The 27,084-nt window shown below is 52.3% G+C and overlaps 1 protein-coding gene across 8 annotated transcripts in view; it reads left to right on the forward strand.

Moving 5' to 3' along the window:
- Window positions 1-27,084, forward strand: part of PGS1 (phosphatidylglycerophosphate synthase 1) — a 71,577-nt gene that overhangs the window by 12,470 nt on the left and 32,023 nt on the right. For 5 of the 8 annotated variants that reach the window (XM_045525706.1, XM_045525705.1, XM_045525704.1 and 2 more), the window contains exons 3-9: window positions 2,485-2,562; window positions 4,150-4,249; window positions 5,145-5,334; window positions 6,020-6,198; window positions 8,939-9,460; window positions 20,031-20,179; window positions 23,859-23,988. In XM_045525706.1, coding sequence (XP_045381662.1) covers window positions 2,485-2,562; window positions 4,150-4,249; window positions 5,145-5,334; window positions 6,020-6,198; window positions 8,939-9,460; window positions 20,031-20,179; window positions 23,859-23,978 — 1,338 coding nt within the window. In that variant the 3' untranslated portion in view covers window positions 23,979-23,988. Of the gene's footprint in view, window positions 1-2,484; window positions 2,563-4,149; window positions 4,250-5,144; window positions 5,335-6,019; window positions 6,199-8,938; window positions 9,461-20,030; window positions 20,180-23,858; window positions 23,989-27,084 lie in introns of those variants that run through there. The other 3 variants (XR_006728847.1, XR_006728846.1, XM_045525709.1) reach the window with 2 other exon arrangements.

A 27,084-nucleotide genomic window follows, 5' to 3' on the forward strand; every position in this document is an offset into this window, starting at 1 on the left:
GGAGGTTACTGGGGACATGTGGGCCACATGGGAACGTCCCTGGTGAATGTGATGGGGGAGAAATGAACCCCCATCTAGTCCGCATCTTGGACCCTTGCTCCTGGAAACATCTTCAAACACAGTAGTGTCATCTTAGTAGATACAATATCCAGGATGTGAAGACCCACAGGTGGGATTTGATACGTATGAAGAGGCATTTAAAGGTAACTGGGAACCTGGACATCCTGGTTTGAAGAGTTGTAGTCCTGGTTCTGTATGGGACTATCTCAAGTGTGTGCCTTCCCTCTCCTGGTAATGATGTAAACTTTGCATTTGGGGGCTCAGCTGTCAACATGTTACTCAGGTTTACATGCCATGTCTAGTTATTCTGGTTAAATTGCTAATTGGAATGAAGTAATTCAACACTAATTAATTTTTAACAACGTGAACTCTTTGGGTTCACATTAGCAATGACGTTAGAATGAAGGTCTGTTGAGGCTGGGCAGGCAGAATGCTGGGAGGTAATAGAAGATATAGGTAGAGATTCATCTTTGGGCAGAAAAAATGACCTCATTCTTTTGAGTGCCTGCCTGTCTTCTCTTCTTTGCCCTCTTGTTCTGTTGATCCACACTTAGCTTAATTTCTGGCTGGCTCATTCTAGAATGCATCTGTGTGTGGTGTGTGTGCACATGGGCGTGTCCTTTGGTTCTCCCCCTCTGCCTCCCCACACTGCTTGTCTGTCTTGTGCATCCTTGTTTGCATAGAATTATGCTGCAACTGTTTGCTCTTTGCTCCTACTTGGTTCTCTCCTTGGTTTAAAGAAACAAGTTTTTCAAAGGCAGTTTTTCTTAGTGTCCTAATAAACTCTGGGTGAATGACTGTATCTCCACATGGTGGTCCTCTGGCCAGGAGGCTGGAGCACACTATGCACCTGCCTGGGGTGGGTGGGCCTTAAGAGGCCAAGAAGGGGGAGAGGGGCTTGGCCCACTAGGCTGGGAAGAAGCCAAGGCTTCTCTTTTCTGCCTTCTGGGCTGAATCGTGGATGGATTCTCCTGGCTGGTATCACATTGAGTAGCATGCCTTACCGGTACAGACAGCAAGAGGAGAGGACAGCACTGGTTCCTGCCTGGTCCTCATGCCTTCGTTACAGCCATGGTTGTCCTGTAGGACATAGTGTCCTACAGCAAATGAATGTTTTGGTTGCCTGGACTAAGTTGCCTTATACCTTATTTATTTATTTTTGAGATAGTATCGCTCTGTCACCCTGGGTAGAGTGGCATCATCATAGCTCACTGCAACCTCAAACTCCTGGGCTCAAGCAATCCTCCTGCGTCAGCCTCCTGAGTAGTTGGGACTAGTTGCATGCCACGATGCCGGACTAATGTTTCTGTTTTTAGTAGAGATGGGGTCTCGCTTTTGCTAAGGCTGGTCTTGAACTCCTGAGGTCAAGCAACCCTCCCACCTTGGCCTCCCAGAGTGCTAGGATTACAGGTGTGAGCCACCATGCCTGGTCTCTTATACCTTTTTTATTTCTCTTTCTTCATAATCATCACCCCATAAGCATCTAATTTGTAACAAAACAAAGAAAATAGCAACCTTGGAAATTTGTTTTGTTTTTTCCGTGTTCATAAGCTTTTCCCAGTGGTGTGTTCATGTGTTCAGATGCCCATCTTTTTGTGTTGACGATTCAGGCTGGGCTGTGACGCCCCTTCTGATAGGGAAGCAGGTAGATGCCATGCCGTCTCCCTCCCTCTCACCTTGCTCTCCTGTGTATCTGGTAGCATTGCCATTCTTTCTGCCCTTGTTACCATCTCTGGGGCAGGGCTGCTTAGAGCTTTGGAGATGGAGTCAGTGTTCTCCTGGGCTGGAGCAAGGTCTAAGGAGAGGACCCTGCTATTAGGACTGATTCGATGTGTCACCTTTGGATGTTAGTATGTTCTGTTTGTGTGTCTGTGTACCTGTCTGTCGATATTTTGAAAGTGGTACATGCTCGTTACAGACAACTGAAACCATGCAGAGGGGTAGAAAGTAGAGTACAGGTTTGCCTCCATGCCCCCTTCCTTCAAGCTCCACTCCCTGGGTCACCTTGCCACAGTTTGGCATGTATTCTCCATGTTCCTGCAGATGCATGTGCAGACATGTGCACAGCTGTAAATAGGTGGGAGCCTGGGTTACATTCTGTGAGTAATTTGCCTCTGTCTCTTAGCAATCCATTGTGCACATTCACGTCAGCATGCACAGATCTTCTTTGTTCTGTTTAATAGCTGCACTGCATTTTGTAGTCGGCTAAGACTGTGCTTTGTAAGCTGAGTACTTCAAATTAGGGTTGTGGGTCTTATTTGGCAGGTTGCTGTGTGCGTTTTGGGCTTGCTTTAAATATCAATTGGTGGGGACATAGGATAGTTCAGCTTGGAGTGTGATTTGCCTCCAAGGTCAAAGGGCTGTATTTTTTTAGTGAACTATGAAAATGATGAATGTGAATTTTGAATTTTTCTCCTCTTTCAGGGACAGATAAAAGTGGCCAAGAGGCGGGTCGTGATGGCATCCCTCTACCTGGGGACAGGTCCTTTGGAACAGGAACTGGTAAGGTTTATGGGGAGGTGGTCCTGGCAGCAACAGTGAATTGGCCCCAGTGCATCCCAGCTCGCAGACTATGGGGTTGGTGCGGAGCTGTCTTTCCGCGGCCTCCGTCTCAGAGCCAGCTCTTGTTTTTGTTGCCTCAGATATGGGCATGTCAGGAGGGCCCAGGCAGGAAGGTGGGAAGAGGCCTAATCTGGACCTCTGGCCTTACTGGCCAGCGTCCTCACCCTGTACGGGGCGTTCTAGACTGCTCTGTCTACCAGTGCAGGGCTCGGCAGACTGCGGCCCACTGGTCCACTCTGGCCAGCCACCTACTTCTTATGGCCTGTGAGCTAAGAGTGCGTCTTACATTTTCAAATGATTGGGGAAAAAAACAAAAGAAAAAGAATATTTTGTGATTTATGAAAAGTATGTGAAATTCAAATTTCTGTTTTCATAAAGTTTTGTTGGAACACAGCCGTGGTTATTCATTTGTGTGTTATCCTTTGGCTGTTCTCATGCTACAACAGCAGAACTGAGTAGTTGTAAGAGACCATCTGGCCTGTAGAGCCCAAAATATTTACTATCTGGCCTTTTTTACAAGAGGTTTTCTGACCCTGTACTTAGACAAACAGACCTGGGCGCTGGTCAGGCTGGCTGGTTTTGCCAGTAGCTGGCGTCAGGTGCCAGGTCTGCGGCCAGCCTTGTTCCACCTAGACTTGCTGTCGTGCCACACTTGTCATTCACAGTGAGCTGGGCAGGAGAGGGAAGGAGCCAGAAATCACCAGGTTTGTGTGAGGGTTGCTGCTTGTGGGATGGGCCAGTGCAGGTTCTGGTGCTCCAGCAGAACCTAAAGTTGAGTTGAAGCGAATGTGTAAGTGACATCATTACTTTGTTTTGGTCTCCTGGGGTTGCCTTCTGCTCAGAGGTAGTAAAATGGGCCCATTGCCCATAGTAAATGTTGTTACTTGGCCCATCCTTGTTCATAGACTCACAGGTGGGAGCTGGAGGGATTGGAGTGTGGAGGAGGAAGGGGAAGGACCATTAGCATATACGTTTCCCCTCTCTCCTCTGCTTCAGCCTCTCCCTCTATTTTCAGGACACAGCGTTAGCCACAAGTTTGGGAAGCTTGTTCGTTCTTGTGGGAGAAGAATGTAATGTCCAATGCATGGAGAATGGCCAGTGGGCAGGTTGTGTCTTGGATGCATTCATTCAGCAAATATGTACTGAGTGCTCTCCGGGAGGAGGGCACTGTCTGTTGTTTGCCTATGAGCATTGTCTGTGTTGAAATGTGTGTGGGAGCTGGTGTCTTAGCTAGCGTTTCCAAGAGTGGCAAGGTCCAGCCTGCTCGGGCAGCACGCCCCTGCCACAAAGACCCCCTTTCTCTTCCTGGGGCACTGGCTGGTGAGGGTGCTGGCTGGTTTCTGACTGTCCTGAGGAGGCTGTCTCAGGTGGAGAGCTTTTGAGGGCTTGGTGTCCGCGTGCTGATGGTGCAAGCCTGTGTTCAGAGGGGATGTTGAGGACATTAGCTGACAAATTGATTTGTTTTTTTTAAAAATATACAAACATCTTTTTGGCTTTTACACTTCTTTCGGGTTCTTTTCTTGATAGGTGGATTGCCTGGAAAGTACTCTAGAAAAGTCAGTCCAAGCAAAGTTTCCTTCAGACCTGAAGGTCTCCATTCTCTTGGACTTCACACGGGGCTCCAGAGGTAGGTGGTATGCGTACGAGCCCCCTTGCTCTTCCTCTCTCAGATCCTCAGTTTGAGGAGTTGCACTGCCACCTCCTAGAGCTCAGGCAGAGACAAGGCTATTTGAGGATGGTGTTGGCCCACCCAGGACTGCCTGACTGATTGTCTGAGTCAGGCTTCCTTTTGCAGCAAGTGACGGAAACCCCAGCTAAAACTACTTAGGCAAAAAAGAGAGAAAGAGACTTTTTTTGACTCTTGTGACTGGCCTGCTTTGGGTGGGTTGTGATTTGATGTTTGGATATGTCACCAGGATCCATCTCCTGGTCCTGCTTCTTCTTGGCTGGCTTTAGTGTCAGGCTCTGTATGGTGGCCTCTGGTGGCTGAGGCCTGTATCCCCATGACCTCTTGTCCATAGGAAGAGAGTCTGTTTCCCTTAGAGTCAGGCCAAAGCTCCTGAGTGGCCTGCCATGGCTGTGTGCCCAGCACTGAATCAACGGCAGTTGCTAGGGGCTTGGAGTGTGCTGAATGGCTGCACCCAGGCCTGTGTGTTCTGTGGAGCTGGGAGTGAAGGGTCAGGGTGGGTAGAGTAATCTTTACCCGGAGCAGAAATGCCGAGAGTGGGGGTGGGGTGGTACCCCCAGGAGGAAGTTGGGTACGGTTATGGGAAGGAGGCTGAATGGATGCTGGGTGGCAAAAACGGCAGGGGTCTGCTACGCTGAGCACTCCCTGCCCTGAGCGGGGTCAGCAGCCAGGTAAGAAGTTAGTCTAGAGGCCCCCTGGCTCGAAATGGCACCAGTTGGTGGGACTGATGCAGGTGGGCAGTGTGGGTAGAAGGCAGTGCCATTCCCCACTGGCAGGCAGGACGTCTTTCCTGGTGTGAATCACCTGTCCGTTTCCTCTGTGCCCATGTATTCAGGCAGGAAGAACTCTCGCACAATGCTGCTCCCACTCTTGCAGAGGTTTCCAGAACAGGTCCGAGTGTCCCTTTTTCACACGCCAAACCTCCGTGGACTTCTCCGGCTCCTTATCCCTGAACGCCTCAACGAGACCATTGGCCTGCAGCACATTAAGGTGTACCTCTTCGACAACAACGTCATCTTGAGCGGGTGAGCTTGCTCCCCTCTGTCGGTGATTCTGCCTAGTGCTCTCCGGCGTGGAAGTCAGTGGAATAAGGAGAGAGGAAAATCCTTCCCTGTAAACCTTGGAGAACCTGCCTATATGTCTGGTTGCCGTGCTCTCCAGGCATTGCCCACGGCGCTGCGTCTGCCGTGAAAGCTGGAAGCCCACAGGGCTGATAGGAAGACAGTCACCGTACACTGGGCACTGACTGTGTGCTGGCCACTCACGTGCACCATCTCATGTAATTCTCACAGTGACCCTATGTAGTATTTTCCTCATGTCGTACATGCAGAAACAGAGCAGAGAGACGAATAACTTTGTCAGAGCCAGAAAAATAAGCAGGAGTCAGAGCCAGGGTGGAAATGCAGGTCCTTTTGCTTCTAAAGTGCGGGCACTGATAGCCACGTGTGGTTAGTTGGCTTGGTGTCTGCATCTCCTCTTCTTGGCTAGACTGTCAGCTCTATGAGGAGAGGAGCCTTGCGGTCCACTTTTATGTGTCACCTTAGTGCCACTCTTGCCTTGTCTCGTGACGTGGTCATTGCTCAGAGCTCTTAGTTAATTGCATCCTGACCTGAGTTTGTCACTCCCCTGCTAGTTCACCTGAGGCCTGAGTGAATAGGACACGCAGCTACACCCTTGCCTGAGTCCTCACCTGCTTTTCCCTCCCTGTAGCGCAAACCTGAGTGACTCCTACTTCACCAACCGCCAGGACCGCTACGTGTTCTTGCAGGACTGTGCGGAGATTGCCGACTTTTTCACAGAGCTAGTGGACGCGGTGGGGGACGTGTCCCTGCAGCTGCAGGGGGATGACACGGTGCAGGTGGTGGACGGGATGGTGCATCCGTACAAAGGTAGGGGCCTGTTGCTGCCACCCTCTTACAGTTGTGGGTGGGATGGGGTGAGGGCCCAGGAGAGCACACCTGGGTGGCCTTGCTGCAGGCATAGGAGACTTGTGTGGCAGTGCCTCATTCTGCTTTTGTCCGTGAAGCCAGACAGATGTGACTCACTGACCATCAGTCATGCTCTGCGGTGAGGGAGCCAGCCTGGGAAGGTGGGCGTGTGGGCTCAGGGCCTGAGTGCCTGGGCGAGTGAGCCAGGAGCCTGCCTTGACTTACAGGAAGCAGCCTGCCCCACGACCGTCCTCCTTGGGCCAGTTCCTCCAAACCTGCTATCACACGGGCCCTGTGGCTCTCAGCTCCCTTGAGGCCTGTGGCCTCCTGCCTGGAAAGTGAAATGGGAGAGCTCTCAGCTCTGCTCACTGGAAACAGGCAAGTCCTGGCGTGAGCATTCCAGGCCATTTGCATTCCTGTGATTCCTGTGGCTGTGGCTTCCCCGTGGCCCTTAAAGGGCTACTGCTGAATTGGCAACAGTGCCCACAACTTGGGGAAGGGGGGTTAAACTTGGACCATGTGAGAAGAGCTCCCTGCATGCTGCGGACCTAGAAGGGAGGCGTCTATGTGGGGCTGGAAGCCCCACCCCTCTGCTGGGGGAGCTGTGGGCTACTGAGCCAGGCCGTGATCTGACTTGCCTGTTTTTTTAATCAATAAAAAACTTATGGGTATCTGTTTTCTCTCGTTATATATGAACGTACATTTTTTTTTTTTTTTTTTGAGACAGTTTCACTTTGTTGCCGGGCGTCAGCCTAGCTCACAGCAACCTCAAACTCTTGGGCTGGAGTGATCCTCCTGCCTCAGCCTCCCAAGTAGCTGGGACTACATGCATACGCCACCATGCCCAGCTAATTTTTTTCTGTATATATTTTTAGTTGTCCATATAATTTCTTTCTATTTTTAGTAGAGACGGGGTCTCGCTCTTGCTCAGGCTGGTCTCGAACTCCTGAGCTCAAACGATCCGCCTGCCTCGGCCTCCCAGAGTGCTAGGATTACAGGTGTGAGCCACCGCACCCGGCCATGGATGTACATATTATCCTCAGTTTTGTCATTTGGCTCACAAAGCCCAAAATATTCACTATCTGACCCTTAAAGAAAACATTTGCAGACCCTTGTCTGATGTAACATGCCAGGCATGAACATGAGGGGAAGTGGGTCCACGCTCAGGGAAGGATGAGAGGGTGCTCAGGGCAGGAGTTGGGGTGCGGCATGCAGCGGAGAGCAGCGTGAGCACGTGGAGAGGTGCTCATGGCCCTGACGTTCCTTCTTCCTGCAGCCGTGGCCAGTGTGGAGCGTGTGGCTGCCTCCTTCCCCTGGCAGCTGCTGGCATCACAAGGAGGGATTCCCGCGCAGGCCGGTCCTTTTCTTTGGTCCCATAGCCCAGCGCTGCAAGGCACCCAAGTGTCTGTTTCTGCCATCAGCTCAGACCGTGTGAGCGAGGAGTCATTGGTCAGCCTTGCCGAGGCTTGCTATTTTATCAGTCTTTTCTGAGAATCAGCTTTTGACAGTGTTGATACTTGCTATTTTTGTGCAGTTTTTGTTCTATTAATTTCTGTTATTTTTATTATTTCCTTCTTTATATTCTATTTTTAGTTTCATCCTATTGTTTTTTTCTCGTGACCTCTTGAGTTGGATGCTTAGCTCATTAATTTTCCATCTTTTCTTGTCTGGTAATAGCATCTTTCCCTTTCGTATGTCTGGATGGCCACCTGTCACCAGGGTCTTGTCTGAATACAAAGGGCACCCACGTAGGGCCTAGAGCTGCCTGCCGTCCTTCTGCCCTCAGAGGCCTCTCGAGCGCTGTCACCGCCCGTGGGAAGCTTTCTGTGACTGTACTTAGGCTGAGGCTTCCTCTGTATGCCTGTCTGGCATATGCTTGCTCCCTTTTTGGGGTTATACTTACACGTCTTTATTTAAATAAGCTTTCTTTTGAAGTATAACATGTACAGTGAACACCAGTCATAAGTGTACAGTTCTGTACCTGTTCATCGTGGATCAGCCCCGCTTGCGTCCCCTCCCAGGCATTACTGCCCCAAGGTAACCACTGTCCTGATTTCTATCACCCTAAATTTGTCTTGCCTGCTTTTTTTTTTTGGTTTTTGTTTTTTTTAGAGACAGGGTCTTGCTCTGTTCCCCAGGCTGGAGTACAGTAGTGCAATCATAGCTCATTGTAGCCTCGAACTCCTGGGCTCAAGTGATCTTCCCATCTCAGCCTCCTGAGTAGCTGGGACTTACAGGTGTGCACCACCATGTCCGGCTAAATTTAAAATTTTTTTTTTTTTTTTTTTTTTTTTTTTTTTTTTTTTGCAGAGATGAGGTCTTGCTGTGTTGCCCAGGCTGTTCTAAAACTCTAGGCCTTAAGCAATCCTCTCACCTCAGCCCCCCAAAGTGCTGGGATTACAGGTGTGAGCCACTGCACCCGGCCTATCTTGCCTGATTGTGAGCCTTCTTGTAACTGGAATTATGTGTGGGCATGCCTTTCACTTCCACCTGAGTGTAGGCTCTGGCAGACAAGGTCCCTGTCTTGGGCAGCTGTACCTACAGAGGAGCCTCGCTCAGGGCCTTGTGCCTGTGCTCACTCGACATGTGCTCAGTGAACGATCAGTTATAGCATCTACACTTGCCTGTCACGTGCTGTGTCCTCTGAGCTGGGCAGAGTCCGTTTCTCTTCCCATCACTCCTCTCTCGTGTCTTTCTTCAGGTGACCGGGCTGCGTATTGCAAGGCAGCCAATAAGAGGGTTATGGGTGTGATCAACTCGGCCAGGACCCGCCAGCAGATGCTGCACGCCCAGACCTTCCACAGTGACTCCCCCTTGACCCAGGAGGATGCAGCGGCTGCCGGTGATCGGAGACCAGCCCCTGACACCTGGATTTATCCACTGATTCAGATGAATACCTTCGAGATCCAAATTGACGAGATTGTCACTGAGACCCTGCTGACTGAGGCCGAACGAGGCGCTAAAGTCTTCCTCACCACTGGCTACTTCAATCTGACCCAGGCCTACATGGACTTGGTCTTGGGCACGAGGGCCGAGTACCAGATCCTGCTGGCCTCACCAGAGGTGAATGGCTTCTTCGGGGCCAAGGGGGTGGCTGGTGCCATCCCGGCGGCATACGTGCACATTGAGCGGCAGTTCTACAGCGAGGTGTGCAGCCTGGGGCAGCAGGAGCGGGTCCAGCTGCAGGAGTACTGGCGAAGGGGCTGGACCTTTCATGCCAAAGGTGCGCAGTGGCTGGCCAGAGGATGGCTCTAACTCGGGGGACCGCCTACAGCGAGGGGTTGGGTGGGGGGTACCACACTCTTGGTTTATTTGCAGCACCTGCCTGGTAGAGCCCTGCCACTTCACCCTTTCTGTCTTCATGGTAGCCCTTGCAGGCATGTCACAGTTGTCCCATGTCCTGGGAGATGAGAGCTGTCCTATTTAAGTGAATTTCAGTTGTATAAGCTCACTCGCTTATATGCATCAAAAACTTATAAAGTCAAGGCCAGGCGCTGTGGCTCACGCCTGTAATCCTAGCACTCTGGGAGGCCGAGGTGGGTGGATCGTTTGAGCTTAGGAGTTCGAGACCAGCCTGAGCAAGAGCGAGACCCCGTCTCTACTAAACATAGAAAGAAATTATATGGACAGCTAAAAATATGGATAGAAAAATTAGCCGGGCTTGGTGGCGCATGCCTGTAGTCCCAGCTACTTGGGAGGCTGAGGCAGGAGGATTGCCTGAGCCCAGGAGTCTGAGGTTGCTGTGAGCAAGGCTGATGCCACGGCACTCTAGCCCAGGCAACAGAGTAAGACTCTGTCTCAAAAAAAAAAAAACAAAAAAAACAAAACTTATAAAGTCAAAGCATTTTGGTGGCGATTTTAAAAAATGTGGTACATGGGCCGAGTGTGGAGGTGGTAACGCCTGTAATCCCAGCTACTTGGGAGGCTGAGGTGGGAGGATAGTTGGAGACCAGCTTGGGCAATATAGTAACACCTGGCTCAAAAGAAATTTTTTTAAATGTGGTACGTGTACCCTCTCTCCTAAAATAGGTGGAGACGGATGTGATTTAGTCTTGTCTTAACCACTGGAATTCTCGCTTGCTGGCAGTGCTCTTCTCAGGGAGCAGAGAGGATTCATCAGGGATTGTTAGTTTGGCATTAACAGCCCAGTTTTCCTGTCTGTTCCTCACCGTTGCTGTTTGTTTGCTTTCCTCTGTGCCAGTCCTTTCTCCCCGTAACTGTGAAAACGGAGGCTGTGTACTTAGTGTACAGCCTTGCCCCATGGCGGGAACTGGGCCGTGGTCTGAATTGCATGTTTATTGTGATCCCTCTCAGGGAACCAAGGGACAGAAGCTCAGGTGCGCCTTTCTGAGACGTGGACAAAACATGTTTAAAACTTGTGCTCAGCAGTGAGCTCACCCCGTGGCCTCTAGGTGCTCTGAGGCTGCCCACTTCTGGCAGCGCGACCGTATGTCCTGTCTGACTCGTGGGCACCTGTGTAACCCGGGGGTTAGTCTGTGTTTAAAGAAGGGTAATGGTGCCTGGAGGGTCCCTGGGCCATGGCTTTTCTGGCTTCTCTTTGGGCAGTTCGGAAGCCTGCTTTGCTCTGCTCCTGTCTTGGAGGCTTCCTGAATTGCTAAGGGAGGGGGAGGAGGTGCTGTTGCCTTGGTGCCCTTTCCCAGGTGGGGAATCCAGGCTGCAGACCCCCACGGGCATACATCTGTGGTGTTTAGACTTGAGGTCATCTTCACATCCTCAGGTTGAACTTTTTTTTTTTTTTTTTTTTTGGAGACAGGGTCTCACTCTGACCAGGGTGGAGTAGAGGCATCATCATAGCTCCCTGTAACCTCCAACTCCTAGGCTCAAGTGATCCTCCTCCCCCAGCCTCCTAAGGAGCTGAGACTATAGGCGCCACCAACCCGGCTAATTTTTTTGTTTTTTTTGAGACAGAGTCTCGATCTGTTGCCCGGGCTAGAGTGCCATGGCGTCACCCTAGCTCACAGCAACCTCAAACTCTTGGGCTCAAGTGATCCTCCTGCCTCAGCCTCCTGAGTAGCTAGGACTACAGGCATGCGCCACCATGCCCGGCTAATGTTTCTATTATATATTTTTAGCTGTCCAGATAATTTCTTTCTACTTTTAGTAGAGAGGGGGTCTCACTCTTGCTCAGGCTGGTCTCGAACTCCTGAGCTCAAACAATCTGCCTGCCTCGGCCTCCCAGAGTGCTAGAATTACAGGTGTGAGCCACCGCACCCAGCCCCAGCTAATTTTTTAAAAATTTATTTTGTAGAAACAGGTCTTGCTATGTTGCCCAGGCTGGTCTTGAATTCCTGGGCTCAAGTGGAACCTCCTGTCTCGGTCTCCCAGAGTGTGAGCCACCGTGCCTGTCCAGACCTTTTTCTTTCTTTCTTTTCTGTTTTTTTTTTGAAGAGAGTATGTTGCGCAGGCTGGTCTCACTTTTGGGCTCAAGTGATCCTTCTGCCTTAGCCCCTTCTGTCTCCTCCATCCTTTCCTTTTTCTTTAACCAGCTCTTTGGGGGTTGAACCCATCATGGAGTTTTCAAGAAACTCCCTAGGAGGTTCTGAGGCTAGCCTTACGAACCACTGTCACAGCTTGGAGTGGCAAACTTTTGACCTGCCCAGTGAGTTCCACTTGCTACTCTGAGGCCCACATGCCGGCTCAGGTGGGTGGTGCTGTTTGATGTGGGAAGTGACGACCCCATTTTCCCTTGGGGCTCATCCTAGCATGTGTCAAGAGCCGAACCAGGCTGGTGGTCAGGTATCTCAGGGCGGGTAGAGCCAGCCAGTGGGGGGTGTGCCAAAGTGTTTTCAGATTGGTGTTGTTACTTCTGGGAACAACAGCAGTGCCTGGGGGTGGGGTGCTGAAGAAGGAGCTGAGCAGTCAGAGAAGCTCTGAGCTTTGCAGAGGTGCTATGCCACAGACCCCTGCAGCCATGCGTGCCAGGGGCGTGGGTAGATGTTGCCCTCTCCTTGTCTACACTGGGATGGGACAGTAAGGGGGGCTCCCTTGTCGCTTAGGCCCTTTAACTCACCCTGCAGGTTGGGAGGTTTCTGGTCTGGCAGTTCTGACTCTGCTGTGGGTAGATTTCCCTGGAGCAGCACCGATAAACCTGAGGTGACTCCCTAGTTACCGTTGAAACGCCCAACTTGCTTTTCTGGTGTGTCTTGCCTTTTCCCGGACTGGCAAGCTCAAACTCTTGCCGCTCCCTCTCTCCCACCCTGGTGTGGGTGGGGCCTGGCAATCTGGGAGTGCTGGATTAGTGGGGAGGCCTGGATGATCCTACAGCTGGATTTCAGGGCATGCACGTATGTGAATGTGTATGTAAGAGTTGGCAGAGGTGGATGTTGGGTGGCTGTTGCATGGAGGGGCTGCTTCTGAACAGAGCGGCCTCGTCCTAAAGCCAGGAGGCAGGGTCAGATCATCCAGTGCTGAAGTGAGAGGCCAGGTCCTTCCCCGCTTGGTGGCTGCGATCCATCGTGGGATCTAAGTCAGCTCCTTCTCTGGCTCATCTTTTGATGGTCACTTGTGCAGAGCAGCCTGTGTCGGTTGAGGGATGAGTGGGCAGCCCACATGGCGGTGGTGGATTTGGATGGTTGGTGCGGTGGACCATTTCCTGACTGTCTACCCTTTGCAAGGCCCAAGTGGGTACAAGCTGTGTGCCTTTTTGGAGAATTCCTGCCAATGGCTATGCAGCTGATAACATAGGTCCCTTACCCAAGCTCCTGCAGGGGCAGGGTGTGGTGGCTCATGCCTGTAATCCCAGCACTCTGGGAGGCTGAGGCAGGAGGATTGCTTTGAGCTCAGGAGTTCAAGACCAGCCTGAGCAACAGCGAGACCCTGTCTCTACTAAAAATAGAAAAAATTAGCTGAGCGTGTAGGTGTGCACCTGTAGTCTCAGCTACTTGGGAGGCTGAGGCAGGAGGATCATTTGAGCCCAGGAGTTTGAGGTTGCTGTGAGCTGTGATGACATCACTGCATTCTAGCCAGGGTGACAGAGTGAGACACTGTCTTCAAAAAATAAAATAGAGAGACCAAGCTCCTACAGGGCAGACTTGGGCTGATCTTGGCTTCTCCTGCTCCCAGAAGCCCTTGGGCAGAAGATAGTGTGCCCGGACTCTGTGGGTTCCAGATCCTGGCACCTCCGACAGTGCTGTTTGTCAGCGTGTGGTACTTCCCTGGGAGTCAGGTGGCAAGAGGCTTTGAGGACTGACTCAGTGTTGAACTTGCTGAAGAGTGGCTTGGTGGGGACAAAGCCGAGAGCCTTCTTGGGCAACATGGCCACTTCAGTCAATAGCTGCCGGTGGATTTCACTGCAGTCTGATGGCAGGAAGTTTCTAGGGCTTATTCTTCAGTACTTTCTATGTTACCAGATGTTGCTGGGACTATTTAGCATTTGCTCAGATGCCTTGTTGGAAAGATTCTTAACCGTTTGCTGGGGTACTGTTGGTTCTGTTCGGTAGCCTGAATATACCTCTCTTGTGTACTGTGCTGATTTCTTAACAGACTTGAATATATGCATATGTATCACATTTTAATAAATTAAACTGTTTCAAGGAACCGGAGGAACCTTTAACTATGTAAAGCTGTGCATTAGAGACTTTTTTTGCAATATGGTTTACCTAGTTTTTACTTGTTTTTTTGCCAAGAGTGCCTATTCGGAAAACTTGGGAGAGCCCATGTAAGCATAATTTGGTGTAGAGGTTAACCAGACTTGGAATCTAAAAGCCTTAGAAGCTGGGTTGTTTGTTTTTCCCTTTTTAAAAAAAAAAAGGGTCTTACTGTGTTGCTCAAGCTGGAGTGCAGTGACTCTTAGTTCACTGTAGGCTTCAACTCCTGGGCTCAAGCAATCATCCACTTCAGCTGTCCGAGTAGCTAGGATTACACCTATTAGCCACACCACCATGCCCAATTTTTTTTTAATTTTGTAGATATGGGATCTTACTATGTTGCCCAGGCTGGTCTTGAACTCCTGGCCTCAGGCGCTCCTCCAACTTTGGCTTCCCAAAGGGCTGGGATTACAAGTGTGAGCCCAGCCAGAAGCCTGGTTTTGAGTCCAGATTTACCTTTGGCAAAAGCTGAGGGCCCTGTTTCACTTCCTTCCTGTAGAATGGGGTGATGGCACTGGATTGTCGGGAGAACACGGTGGCTGGACGGCCCAGTTTCTCTAGCGCAGCTGTGTGGTTCCTGGGCCGTGAGACCGGGCTTGTGTGGAGGGTGGAGGCACACAGGGGAGAAGGGGCTCTGGGAGTCCTGGCACAAATGCTGGCAGCAGAACGTCTTGGATCCCCTGGCGCTGTGCCTCTGGCCTCGTGACCAGGCCTCGTTTTGTTGCTGTTCTCCCTGAATTTGGTCGTGAAGGAAGGCCCTGAAGCTGGAGGTCTTCACCTGCATCTTGGCTTCTGAAGAGAGTCTTCAGGAGGGGCATCGGGGTGCAGCCTGGGTGGGCATCCGGGTCAGAGGTCAGGCTGCTGGTGGCTCCAGTGATTCACGGTTTGGCAGTTTCCTGTTGCCCGGCCCTCACTCCTTGCCCAGTAGGTATGGTGGGACGAGGTTCTTGGAGCTGGGGTAGAATTTGGACTCTAACGGGAATCACCTCAGTAGACTGTTCTGAGTGGGTGCTGGGATACCCCTTCCAAAACTGGTCCTGGTCCGAGCAGGGTGCAGGGCAGGGGCAGACTGGCTTTGTCAGCGTGGAGGTGCTGCGTTCACCGTATGCAGTGAGCCGACTTGGGGGCCTGGGAGCAGCTGCTTCAGGGCAGCCTGTGTGAGCGTGGACTATGTCAAACCGGTCTCATGTCTCTCCTTGAGCTTTCTGCTCCATGGAGAGCGGAGGCCGCGGGGGTAGTGCAGGTCATCTTGGGTTTCTCGCCGGGAGCGCCCTTTCCTGAGAGCCACAGCCCTTTCAGGCAGGGATCTTGGCCGTGTGTGCCATGCAGTGTCCTCTGCTGGGACGCAGGCTCTGCCCTCGGGCGTGCTTTTCAGAGGGAGGATCAGAAAACGAGTTTGAACATGTTGACTTTGATTTCTTCTGCATGCACTATTCTAGCACTGACAGCACAATGTGGGTGGCTAGGGTGGAGCAGGGGTATTGGATTAAGAGATTTCTGGCTCATGCTGACAGGGGAATCTGTTAATGATTGTGAGAATGTCACTATCTTTATTGCCTTCCTGATAGGCCAGTTGGCCTAGTGCCCAAAGGTGAACCGATGGTGAGAGCTGGCAGCCCCGCCCTGTTTGCTTGGGCCCCACTGGGTGGTTCTCACCTGGGACCCAGGGGGGTGTCCCCTGGGGGGGCTGTGCCAGTGCAAATTCCCTTCTTTGGGCAAGCACACACCAGCCTCCAGGCCTCTTAGAGTTTCTCTCAGCAGAACAGGCAGGTGCTTATCCATGTAAGGACAGGACTGTGATGTCTTCTGTCCCCTCCTTGTCTTTATAGGGGCCTGAGAACCCTCTGAGATTTATTGCAAAATGCTGTGGGGGGTGGCTGAGAGAGAGGGGTGCATAGGTTTGAATTTTCCTAGGAGAGATCCTCAGAGAAGGCCCCTGGCCTCAAATGCTCACATGCTCCTGTTTTAGAGCCTCAGAATTCTACACTTAATTTAATCTTCATTTGTTAGAAGAGCCATCATTACTCTCATTTTATTTATTTTACTGAAACAAGTATTTATTGAGTATCTGCTGTGTGCCGAGTGTCATTCACGGCATTGGGAATGGGTCCTTGGGGACAAGACTAACTCCCTGCCCCCCCAGGGCTTGTGGATTCCTGGGAAGCAGATAACAAGCAGGTGAGTCTATATGAATACATATCGGGGCATGGCAAGAGTTAAAAAGACCAGAGCAGGAAAAGGGCAGGGATGGTGGTCTGTCAGGGCGGGTCCTCTATGGAGATGACCTTCGAACAGAGGCCTGAGTGAAGAGGGAGGGAGCACCTGTGTCAGTGTCTGGGGCAGGGAACAGAAGCGTGCAGCCCACTCCGCCGCACGAAGCTTGCATGTCCAGTGGCACAGGGAGCCGGGAGTGGTGGCAGTGAGATCAGAGGGCAGCGGGGCCTGTGAGAGGCAGCTTGGACGAGTGCTGGGGGCCTCTGCCAGGGCCAGCAGGGTCTGGCTTACGCTCCAGCAGGAGGGAGTGACGGGGAAGAGCAGAGGCAGGAAGAGGAAGCCCAGAGCGAGGAGCAGCTGATGTGGCCTGCCAGTCCAGGTCCCCCTTGGTGCCCATGCCACGCTCCCACACTTGCTCCATGGTGAGTGTGCAGGGAGAGGTGGTGGCTGCCCCTGCTTGCCCTGCACCCTGCTCTCCCTGGCACCCAGGGTCGCAGTATTTCTCTGTGCCCTGTGAACTGCCTGCCTGGACTGCTGCCGCTCTTTCTCCGCAGCAGGGCTGCTTCCTCCACTCTCCAGGTGTCATTTCTGTGCAGATCTCCCCTAAACTGATGGTTCCTGGTATGGAGGAGATGTTGGGCCCAAAGGTCAGGCCCTGGGATGACGAGTTGGGCTTGATAACCAGTTTATGGCCTTGGACCGGGAAACGTGTTTCCTGCCAGTCCTGGCCCTGCTGGTCTTAACCCCGTGTGCGGCAGCCTGACGTTCCGACTTGGGGGGAGTGAGGCCCAGAGCCACACCGCGAGAGGTGAAGCAGAACTTGAAAAGCTTCTTTATCCCCTCCCCAAGTGGGAACCTCCCAGTGTTCCTCGGGGTACAGATGAATGGCTAAAAACTGATTTGGTGAGCTTAAATCTAGAAAGACTTGTTCCCAGCTGTCTTGGCCTTGCGGTGCTCGCTGGGGAGTAGGCACCACGTGCTGCATCTCACAGTGCTGTGTGGCATCTCTCTGCAGGCGGAGTGCTTTTACTCAGGCTGTCTTGTTGGGGCTTACCGAATGGCATCGGCCTTGCCATTTATGGTCTTTAATGTTTTGTTTTATTTTGTTAAGAGACAGAGTCTCATTCTGTTGCCCAGGCTGGAGTACAGTGGCACGATCATAGCTCCCTGCAGCTTTGAACTCCTGGGCTCAAGGGTTCCTCCTACCTCAGCCTCTCGAGTAGCTGGGACTAGAGGCACACCACCAATCTGGCTAAATTTTTAATTTTTTGTGGAGATATGGGGTCTTGCTGTCTTGCCCAGGCTGGTCTTGAATCCTGGCCTTAAGCAGTCCTCCCACCTTGGCCTCCGAAAGTGCTGGGATTACAGGCGTGAATCACTGTGCCTGGCCCATTTATGATTTTTATTTTTGATGGAGCAAGATTGCAGTGCAAATAAGACCACAGGGGAAGTTGGTGGGGCAATCTCAGGTGGGTTAAAAACGTGAGTTGCCGCTTCGATCCCAAGCGCTCACCTGAAGGCCACTGAGAGGAAGGAAGCAGAGGGAGGTAGAGGTGACAGGGAAGAGAGGGAAGACAAGAGCTAGGGGTCTGTCACGCCTTCCCAACAGGGTGATAGCTGTTGGGGAGGGGTGCTAAAAATATCTCGTTGTTTTTATATATGAAGCGTAGATACACAGTGTACAAACAGATACACAGCCTGTCTCGGGGTCGGTGGTGACAAAAATGCATATAATGAAGCTTTAGCTGTGGGCGGCTGCCTCCCCTCACAGCAGACTCCCAGGTTACCTTGTGAGAGGATGAGTCAGTGTTTAGGTGGGTTTTGCAAATAAAAAGTACGTGTAGGACCAGGCACTTCCAGCCTTCCCTGCCAGACTCTGTGGTCTAGGAGCCATGGGGTAGACACAAGGTCATGGTGGCATGTTGCAGATCAGCCCGACCATGTCGCCCATGTGAATGTGTGGCCTCCCTGTCATCACTCTCACTGTCCCCTCTCAGGGCAGGCTCAGGAGAGCTGGCTGGACAAGTGGCACTGAGCAGACCCAGTGTTTTTACCAGGCTGATCTTGTCACCAGAAAAGTTGGAACTGGCAATGTCAAGTGGGAGGAAGCTCTTGCTTTTGGTCTGAGGCTGGCAAGGCTCCCACCTTGCACCTGCCTCTCACAGCTCCGTACCCTGTGGGCAAAGGTGGGCGTGCACGGGCGGCTGTGGCTGTGCAGAGCCACGAGCAGAGAGGGCGCGGCGGCTGTTTCACCCGGACCACCTGGGCAGGGCCGCCAGGGAGGGCGGGTGTGGGCCTGTGAGGGGCCGGCACGCCAGTGGGCGGTGCCAGTGACGGAGCGGGGCACACAGGCAAGCAAGTGGCTTTGATGTGGCCCTCTGGAGGGGAGGGGACAAGCCCATTACAGGAACAGGCGGCAGGGCCTCGTCACCTCTTACCCAAGATGTTCTTGGAAATGCTCTTGCTCGGAGTGAGAATTAGGAAATGGTCTTCTATTTTAGGAGCATGGTGTGTATTACACACTGTTGACTTGCCTGTAACGAGCATGCGTGTCCGAGGGCCCTTTGAAAGGTCCACGTTGGTGGAGGCATGTCGTGGTGGGGACCCTGAGGAGGCTGGCCCGTGGATGGCGCCCAGAGGAGACTGTGTCCACCACGGCCACACTGACGCTAGGCTGGGTTTTCTGGGATGGGTGTGCTCAGTGTGGCGTGGGGAGAGTCTGGAGACCAGGCCCACGTCTGGGCTCCCGCTAGGAGGAAGGAAGTCTTAGGCAGCAGATGTCCTTGGGACGTGAGGTTTTGGGAATAGTCTTTTTAGGAGAAGTAGTTCTGACAGGGGCTGGGCCGTGAAAACAGGCCCGGGAACTCTGGGGAGGGCACATGATGGCGCGCAGAGCCCGGTGCCTGCGTTTTGTCATCTCAGGTGGCATTTCAGGATTCTGAGAGTGCCCACGACCTTCATCACAGAAACGTCCCCATTGTGTGGCTCTCATTGCCACACAGGTTGCTCCTCCCCTGCCTTGCTTTTCCTCTGACTGTAGCATTAACAGGCTCTCTTCCTGGCAAGAAGGGGGGACGGTGCTCTCTGGGTGTTGTGGCCCGATGGGCTGCCTTGCCCAGCCCGGAAGGCCCCGAGCCCCAGGGCCAGTGACAGCAGAGGTCTCACTTCTGTGATCTCTTTTGGGCTTTGTAGTTTTTCTGGTGTATGACAGCCTGGAATGGGGGGCTGGGTCAGGGAGACTGTGTCCCTAGGTGGGAAGGGCACAGATGTCGTACCCAGAACCTGTGGTCGGGCAGCCAGCCTTCCAGCTGACCTGTTCTTACCAAGCACCTTTGTCACCCATGTCACCAGCCCCAAGTGCGCTGGCTTAGGTAGAGAGGATTGCTCTTCCTACCTGCCGTGTTGAACACGGTGGTGGCTTCGTCCCTGAGCAGCAGGTGTGCTCTGACCTGCACGCCTTCCCTGGTGCTTGCAGGAAGACACGACTGGGCCTCTGGGCGGCGTGGACTGGGAGCTTAGCCGGCAGCATGTGGCCAGGATGTGGCCGAGGCAGTTTAGAGAGGGGAATTTGAGGCCCTTAACTCTCCAGGGAGATGCTCTGGTGAGCAGTTGAGGCAGGGGTGTGCGTGAGCAGACCCTGGAGACACATCGCCAGGTTCCCTTTGGGAACCCCGTTCTTGTCCTGCCTGGGAAGTGAGGTCAGGGTGCAGAGTGGTAGGAGCAAAGAACAGCGATCGAGCTGAGGCATCCGGGAGGGCCAGGCTGTGTCCTGGTCCCCCCGTTTCCCATGGCACCCGAGTAGGGGGTGGAAGAGTGCGTCCTAGCTTAGCCTGCTGCCTTGTCTGCAGCGGCCACCTCGTGTCCCCGTGAACCCTGTAGTCAGCTGCTTTTCTTAGGTTGAAACAGTGTGTGGAGAAGACTTCGGCAGATGCTGTGCTCATTTCCTGTCTGCACGTTTGCTTTTCCCTGCAGGCCTCTGGCTGTACCTGGCAGGGAGCAGCCTGCCCTGTCTCACGCTGATTGGCTCTCCTAATTTTGGGTACAGGTCGGTTCACCGGGACCTGGAGGCCCAGATTGCTATCGTGACGGAGAACCAAGCCCTGCAGCAGCAGCTTCACCAGGTTGGTCAGAGCAGATGGGGTTCCCTGGGGCGCGTGGGGTGTAGCTGGGGCCGTGCACACAGCGCCAGGCTGCCCTGAGCTGAGACGGTGCGTGGGCTGCAGAGCAGAGTGAGGACGACGCGGGGTCCCTGGGAGTGTGCAGTGAGGGGGTGGCCTGGCCTTTGCGACTGCTGCAGCTGCCCAGGGGACTCACGGCCCCCACCCCACCCCCCGCACTTCTTCCCTGTGCTGGAAGCGGCTGCCGTTTTCTCATGGGGTGTGAATATTGCATTCCTGGAGCCCAACCTCGTCTGAGCGTGAGGATCGGCTGCTGAAGGGTCTGCACACTTTCTTCCTCCCTCTGATCGTAGTCGGAGTTGCTTTTTTTTTTTTTTTACGGTAGGAATGACCTTTATTGGTTGCAACTCGAAGTGTAAGAGGAGGGGATGGGACAGCTCGTGCTCCTGGGGCGGTCTATAGTCTCTGCTGCCACCCTCTGTTTTTTTTTTTTCTCTTTAAAGTAGGTAATAGAAGGTTACTAGGAATTTATTAGTGCTTTATATGTATATGAATGAATGTTTTTGATAACCGGCAACCATGCTGGTGGACGTTTGGGACGGACGCACGTTGCCCTTGTGTGTGAGCCCTAGATGGGGCTCTGGGTTCATGGGTTGTGACCTTTACGGTCACATTTTTCCACGCAGGGTGCCACCTTCCCTTCCCTAGTCACGGAATGCAGGTAACGCTGCTGCAGGCGGCCTCGGAAGCATCAGGTGCTGACTCTGTTAAGCTTTTACGTGCTGGTGTTTGGAAACTGCTGTTGCAAGATTGTCAGAGCCTTTGTTGAGGGGACTGGGGAATGCTCACTGCTGGGCTCCCTGGGCTCTGCCCTCCGGCAGCCTGGGAATCTCGTCAGTGCTGGCGTGGGGCCGTGGTGCCAGGCAGGGCCTCGTGACTAGGCACAGGGGGAAGTTACAGTGGCCCTGCTCTGGGTGGCCAGTGGGGTCACTGGATTTGTTCAGCGAGTTTCCTCCTGCAGTGAGGTTTACAGCAAATGACCGAGGACCCCCCCACAGCTGAGAGATTCCAGTAATAGGGTGACAGCCGGCCTTGGAGCCAGGCGAGTGGGAAGGACATGAACCTGTAGCTTTCAACAGCAGGGTCTCCTGGCTTCTTGCCCCAGTTGCAGAGAGAGCCCATCGCTGCCTCCATTGGTGAGGCTCTGCTCCAAGCTGGTAGAGAGTCGTTGGTGACTTTGGCCCGGGGCCAGGATATGTTCTGCATGGATCTGGGTGATTTGGGGGAGCAAGTCCCCCAGGCCTGTGCCTAACGCCCTGGTATTGACTCTTTTCCCCACTTCCCGAGTGAGGGAATTGAACCCACATCCTGGATCTTGAGAAAAGCTGGGGCCGGTTGTGGTCAGGAGCTGCTTTCTCAAATGACATATTTGGGATATTTTCTTTTTCTTCCCAAACCTGAATCCCAGGAGCTTTTGACTATGGGAGGGTGGTAGCTCATGCTGCTGTAGCTTTTCCATTCTTTAGAGATAGATTGATGTTTGTGTCCATGAAATGCAGAAATACATTTCTAGGTCATTCTGCCCATATCCTTCTGTACTGGGACTGCAGCTGCTCTCCTGGGCCCTGCAGCGCCTGGTCTCGAGAGTGCCAGGTCCTGTGGGCCTGCCCAGCCGCATGGCCTCCCCATGGCCCAGAAAGCCCCTACAATCCCAGCTGCTGGGGCTCCCTGCTCTCAGAAGCCGCCTTGCAGTCCAGGCAAGGGCCCTGTTCGTGTCACGCTGAGCAGTGGGAATGGGGAGATATTTTTATCAGAATCTGAAGTCCCTCCCTTCTCTCTGTGCGTACAGTAAGAACTGAAAGCTTCCTGGTTTTGTTCAGAGAACATGGTTTACCACTTGTGACCCAAGAAATACTCCCTTGAACAGCATTGTAACCTCGATCAGCTGACTTCCTCCTCCATCCCTGTTGTGGAGTCTATGAGGAAACTTAAGTGTTTCTGGTAATTTAATTGAAATCTTGGCTGGGTATTCATTTGCAAACATAAAGCTGGAGCCGGGTCTGTGGAGACTTATGCAAACCAGCCCCCCGAGACCAGAGCTGGCTCCTCTGTCAGGCCCATCCAGCCGGGGATTCGGACCTCAGCAGCAGCAGTTAGGAGGCCAGAGAACGAGGCTCCCTCACCTGTGACGTGGGGGTTGTGGGTCTTCTCTGTCGGAAAGTGCCACGTGGACCCATGGCGGGGGCTGTGAGCGCGGGAAGGGTGCAGGAAGAAAGGATGTTGGGGCACCAGCTTCCCCCAGCCCTGGGCGGGAAAAGCCGAGGACACGTTCTCTAGTGTCCTGGAAGGCGAGGGGTCCTCATCCGGTTCTCATGGGGCAGAGCAGTTGCCAGGGACACGTCCTCCCTTCCTGCTTCCGGAGCAGAGAGCGTCTCGCTCATGCTCCTGGTCCTACAGTTGGCAAAGCTCTTTCCTGGCCATCGTCACGTGCTCCTACCGATGTGTGGGTATGGCCTGAGACTCAGAGGGACCTTGCAGCTGGAGTGGTGGAGTCAGAGTTAGAGGCGTGGCCCGACTGCTGCCCGTGAGAGCCTGAAAGCTTCGTCAGATGCCTTACTGAGGAACACAACTCTCGTGGGGTAGATGTTCTCATAAAAGAGACAGCTTCTCTTCTCAAAGGTCGTAAACACAATTTAAGACAAAGCGTATATGTATTTTTTAAATGTGGTTTTAAATATGAAACTAATAAATATTCACTATAAAAATTAAGAAAAATTAGAAGAAACTAATCCTGTTATCCAGAGATAATCACTGAAATCATTTTGCTTCCCTGCCTGTCTTTTGTTCTGTGTATATTGGAAGAGGCATACTTTTTAAAAAACAAGATTAGAATTATATTGTGTACATGTATCTCATGTCCAGCTTTCACCTAATAATTTTGTGTGCTTCCCCATATTATTACATAAACGTTCTTCTGGAACACGGTCATCTCATGGTGAGACAGTTTGTCATAGGGCTTTATTAATACGTTGGCTGGTGGACACTTAGGTGGTTTCCAGTTTTTCCCTGTTATAAATATTGTGATAAATACGTGTATACAGAAATCTTAGTGCATAGTTCTGAGTGCATAGATATTTTCCTGGGGTAAACTCTTGCAAGTGGAGCTTTGTCCATCTCCTGATCGCTGTTTCCACATTGTTCTCTGGGAAGGTGGCTCAGTCCCTTTTGCGTCAACAGTGTACGAGACGCCTGTTCCTGAGCCTTCATCAGCACAGGATAACAGCATCACAAAACAACTTTTTGCCAGTTTGATAGAAGAAAAACTATGTCTGATTTAAAAATACCTCATTATTTTAGTTTGTGCCACCTCATTTAGTAAAGGTAAGCATTTAAAATATTTTTCCCCATCAGTTATATTTCTTCAACTCTAAATTGGAGAAGTTTAGAATTTCATACAAGTTTTTATCTTAAAAGTCTTCAGGAACATGGGCTTCTTAGCTTTTCTATGGAATGTTTCGCAGCAACTTGCAGGGCCTGCCTCCCCTGCTGCCAGCGCACCTGCTGAATCTCTGGGTCAGTAGACATGTGAAGCTGTTTTCCAGGCTGGTCTGAGGGCCCCAGACCAAGCTGGGTCAAGTGGTGTTGGAGGGGACTCCTAACTATGCCTGTCCCTCTTCCTCAGGAGCAAGAGCAGCTCTACCTGAGGTCCGGTGTGGTATCCTCCGCCACCTTTGAGGAGCCAAGTCGGCAGGTGAAGCTGTGGGTGAAGATGGTGACTCCACTGATCAAGAACTTCTTCTGAGGACAGACAGGTCCGTGTCTAGTGCCGCCTCAGCGTGGTTTTCTGCGCACTCACGAGTAGGGCAGGTGGCAGTTCCCACCCAGCCAGTGCTCCCAGGGGCCTCTCAAATTAGTCCTCCCAAATGAGCCCTTTCATCCCCTCCTTGGAATCTCCAGGGTCCCGGACTGGCTATTGTCAGTGTTGGAAGCCTGGTGCTAAATTAGGCAGCCTGTTTCACCTCCTATCGGGTGTCCACTCCACCGAGTCCCAGGGCTGTGCCAGGTGGGGCTGCCAGCAGTAGTCCCCTCCCACTCTCCCTTCCCTCCGGGGAGCCGAGCGTGCTGGTGTGGGAGCGCAGGAGGTGCTGGAGGTGGAGGGGAGGAGGTTCTCCTGGTTGGGAGAGCAGCCCTGGCTCGCTGCCCTGGCCAGCTGCAGCTCACAAGGGTGAGGTGTTGACGGAGCCAGACCTTGGGGCTGCCGCCTGCCGCCTCCCTGACGTTTCTGTGACGCACAGTTACAGAGCTGCGATGTTCTAGACGCACTGGCAGTTGAGTAACAGGACATGCTCTGCCTGCCCCGAGGAGCCTGCTGCTTCCAGAGAGGCACCGGCTGGGTCCCACAATCTCCTGAGCTACCTTTGGGCTGTGTAGATACCTGGAGGTCTGGGCAGGGGTGGCCACTACTAGAGGTGGGCTCTCTGGAGTGACCGTCTGTGTTCCAGATTCCCCAGGACCCTGACTGCACCCCAGATGGGCCTGGGCTCCTGAGGCTGTCTGGGCACTGCGGCCTGAATGGCTGGGCCTTTGGCTATAGGGAAGGGAGCAGGGAGTCAGAGACAGGGACATGAGGCTGTGCGGCTGGTGCATGTTGCAGCGTGCGCTCCCGCAGATCCTGCCACCCTGCTTCTCCGCTCTACCTCATTTAAAAATATTTGTATTTCATTGTGTAGTTTTTCCTCATTATTTAATTTTTTTTTTTTTTTTTTTTTTCTGAGACAGAGTCTCGCTCTGTTGCCCGGGCTAGAGTGAGTGCCGTGGCGTCAGCCTAGCTCACAGCAACCTCAAACTCCTGGGCTCAAGCGATCCTCCTGCCTCAGCCTCCCGAGTAGCTGGGACTACAGGCATGCGCCACCATGCCCGGCTAATTTTATATATGTGTGTGTGTGTGTGTGTGTGTGTGTGTGTGTGTATGTATATATATATATATATATATATATATATATATATACACACACACACATATATATATATATATATATATATATTTTTTTTTTTAGTTGTCCAGCTAATTTCTTTCTATTTTTTAGTAGAGATGGGGTCTTACTCTTGCTCAGGCTGGTCTCGAGCTCCTGAGCTCAAATGATCTGCTCGCCTCGGCCTCCCAGAGAGTTAGGATTACAGGCGTGAGCCACCACGCCTGGCCCTCATTATTTAATTTTGTTTAAATAATAATGTACAAATTTAGGGAGTAAAATAGCACTAAAGACCAAGAAAATGCAGCTGTTTCCTGCCCTTCCTTCCAAGTAGCCACTTTTGACTTGTTTCTTTGATATTCATACACATCCATATTTCTAAATAAAATGTGTGTGCTGCTGCATTTCCCCTGTAAAATATTAGATTCTTAAAAAAACAGAACTACCAGGCCGGGCGCGGTGGCTCACGCCTGTAATCCTAGCACTGTGGGAGGCCGAGGCGGGTGGATCCGTTTGAGCTCAGGAGTTTGAGACCAGCCTGAGCAAGAGCGAAGACCCCGTCTCTACTAAAATTAGAAAGAAATTATATGGACAGCTAAAAATATATATAGAAAAATTAGCCGGGCATGGTGGCGCATGCCTGTAATCCCAGCTACTCAGGAGGCTGAGGCAGGAGGGGATCGCTTGAGCCCAGGAGTCTGAGGTTGCTGTGAGCTAGGCTGACGCCACGGCACTCACTCTAGCCCGGGCAACAGAGTGAGACTCTTGTCTTAAAAAAACAAACAAACAAACAAAAAAACCACCAAAATCACACCTGCTAAAAAAATGAGCAAGAATTCCTTAGCATCATCAAGTCCTCAGAAAGTGTTCACAAGTTGATTGCCTTATAAGTACTTATTTCATTTTAATTTTTTTGTTTATTTGACTTGAGGTCCAGGTAAGGTTTATACCTGTAATGTGCTGATATTTCAGCTGAATCTCTTTTAATGTGTATGTTCCTTTTTTCCCTTGCAATTTGTTTTTTGAAGAATGAACCTTATTTTACTGGATCTACTTAAAACGTTTGTGTGACACCTTCTCACAGCAGGGCATCCTGATACATGCGTCATGTGTGTTTATAAAAGCCAACCCCTTCCCCACCAGGATCTCCAGGAGCAGATTCAGACCCCAGTGCCCAGTCTCTCTCCAGGTGCTTGACGCCTCTGCAGAGAAAGGCCTTTCCACAGAGAAGCCTGCTGGACTGCAGGGCACGGCCGCCTGTCCTTTAGGGGAGTGAGATTGGATTCTGTCCCTGCACTTTGTCTCTGGAAGCGACTTCTCACTGTTCCCTCGCAAGGGCTGGTAGCAGCAGCTGCTGTCACCTTTCATGGGGCCTGAAAGGCTGCAGCTGGCCAGTCTTGCTGTGCACCTGGGGCTCCGTGCTGGGCGCACCCTGGTCTTAGGCAAGGACAGCTGCAGACTCCCAGCCACCCCTGGCAGCCCTGCAGGTCTAAGTGGCTGGGAATAGGGCATAGCAGTGGCTGTGGCCAGACTGCCCTGGGGTAGCAGCACATCAGTTAACACTGTTTGCCTTCAAACTAGTTATTAAATTGTCCTGCGGGACAATTAGACTGGAGGAGCCAAAGGAACGTGCTGGGGCACTGGGATTCTGTTTGGAGAGAGGCTTTCGGTAAACAGAGCTCGCATTCCTGCAGATGCTGCGGGACCAGAGTAAACATCATTGTGCCACAGCCAGGCTTGAGCAATCGCGCCCTCCGCGCCCCACTGCTCCCTTTGTCTCTGCTAACCACTTTCGCGCCGTCCTGGGCAGGTTCTCTCCCCACTCCCCAAAGCAGCCTGGGGAAGCAGAGACAAGCCGGGTGGGGGGCACCCCACTCCTCTCAGCTGTGGGGCTTTTGTTTCAATCCCTGCTTTCGCCGCCACTGGAGTGCAACC

This window comes from Lemur catta, chromosome 15 (assembly GCF_020740605.2).
Source record: "Lemur catta isolate mLemCat1 chromosome 15, mLemCat1.pri, whole genome shotgun sequence".
NCBI classification, from domain to species: domain Eukaryota; kingdom Metazoa; phylum Chordata; class Mammalia; order Primates; family Lemuridae; genus Lemur; species Lemur catta.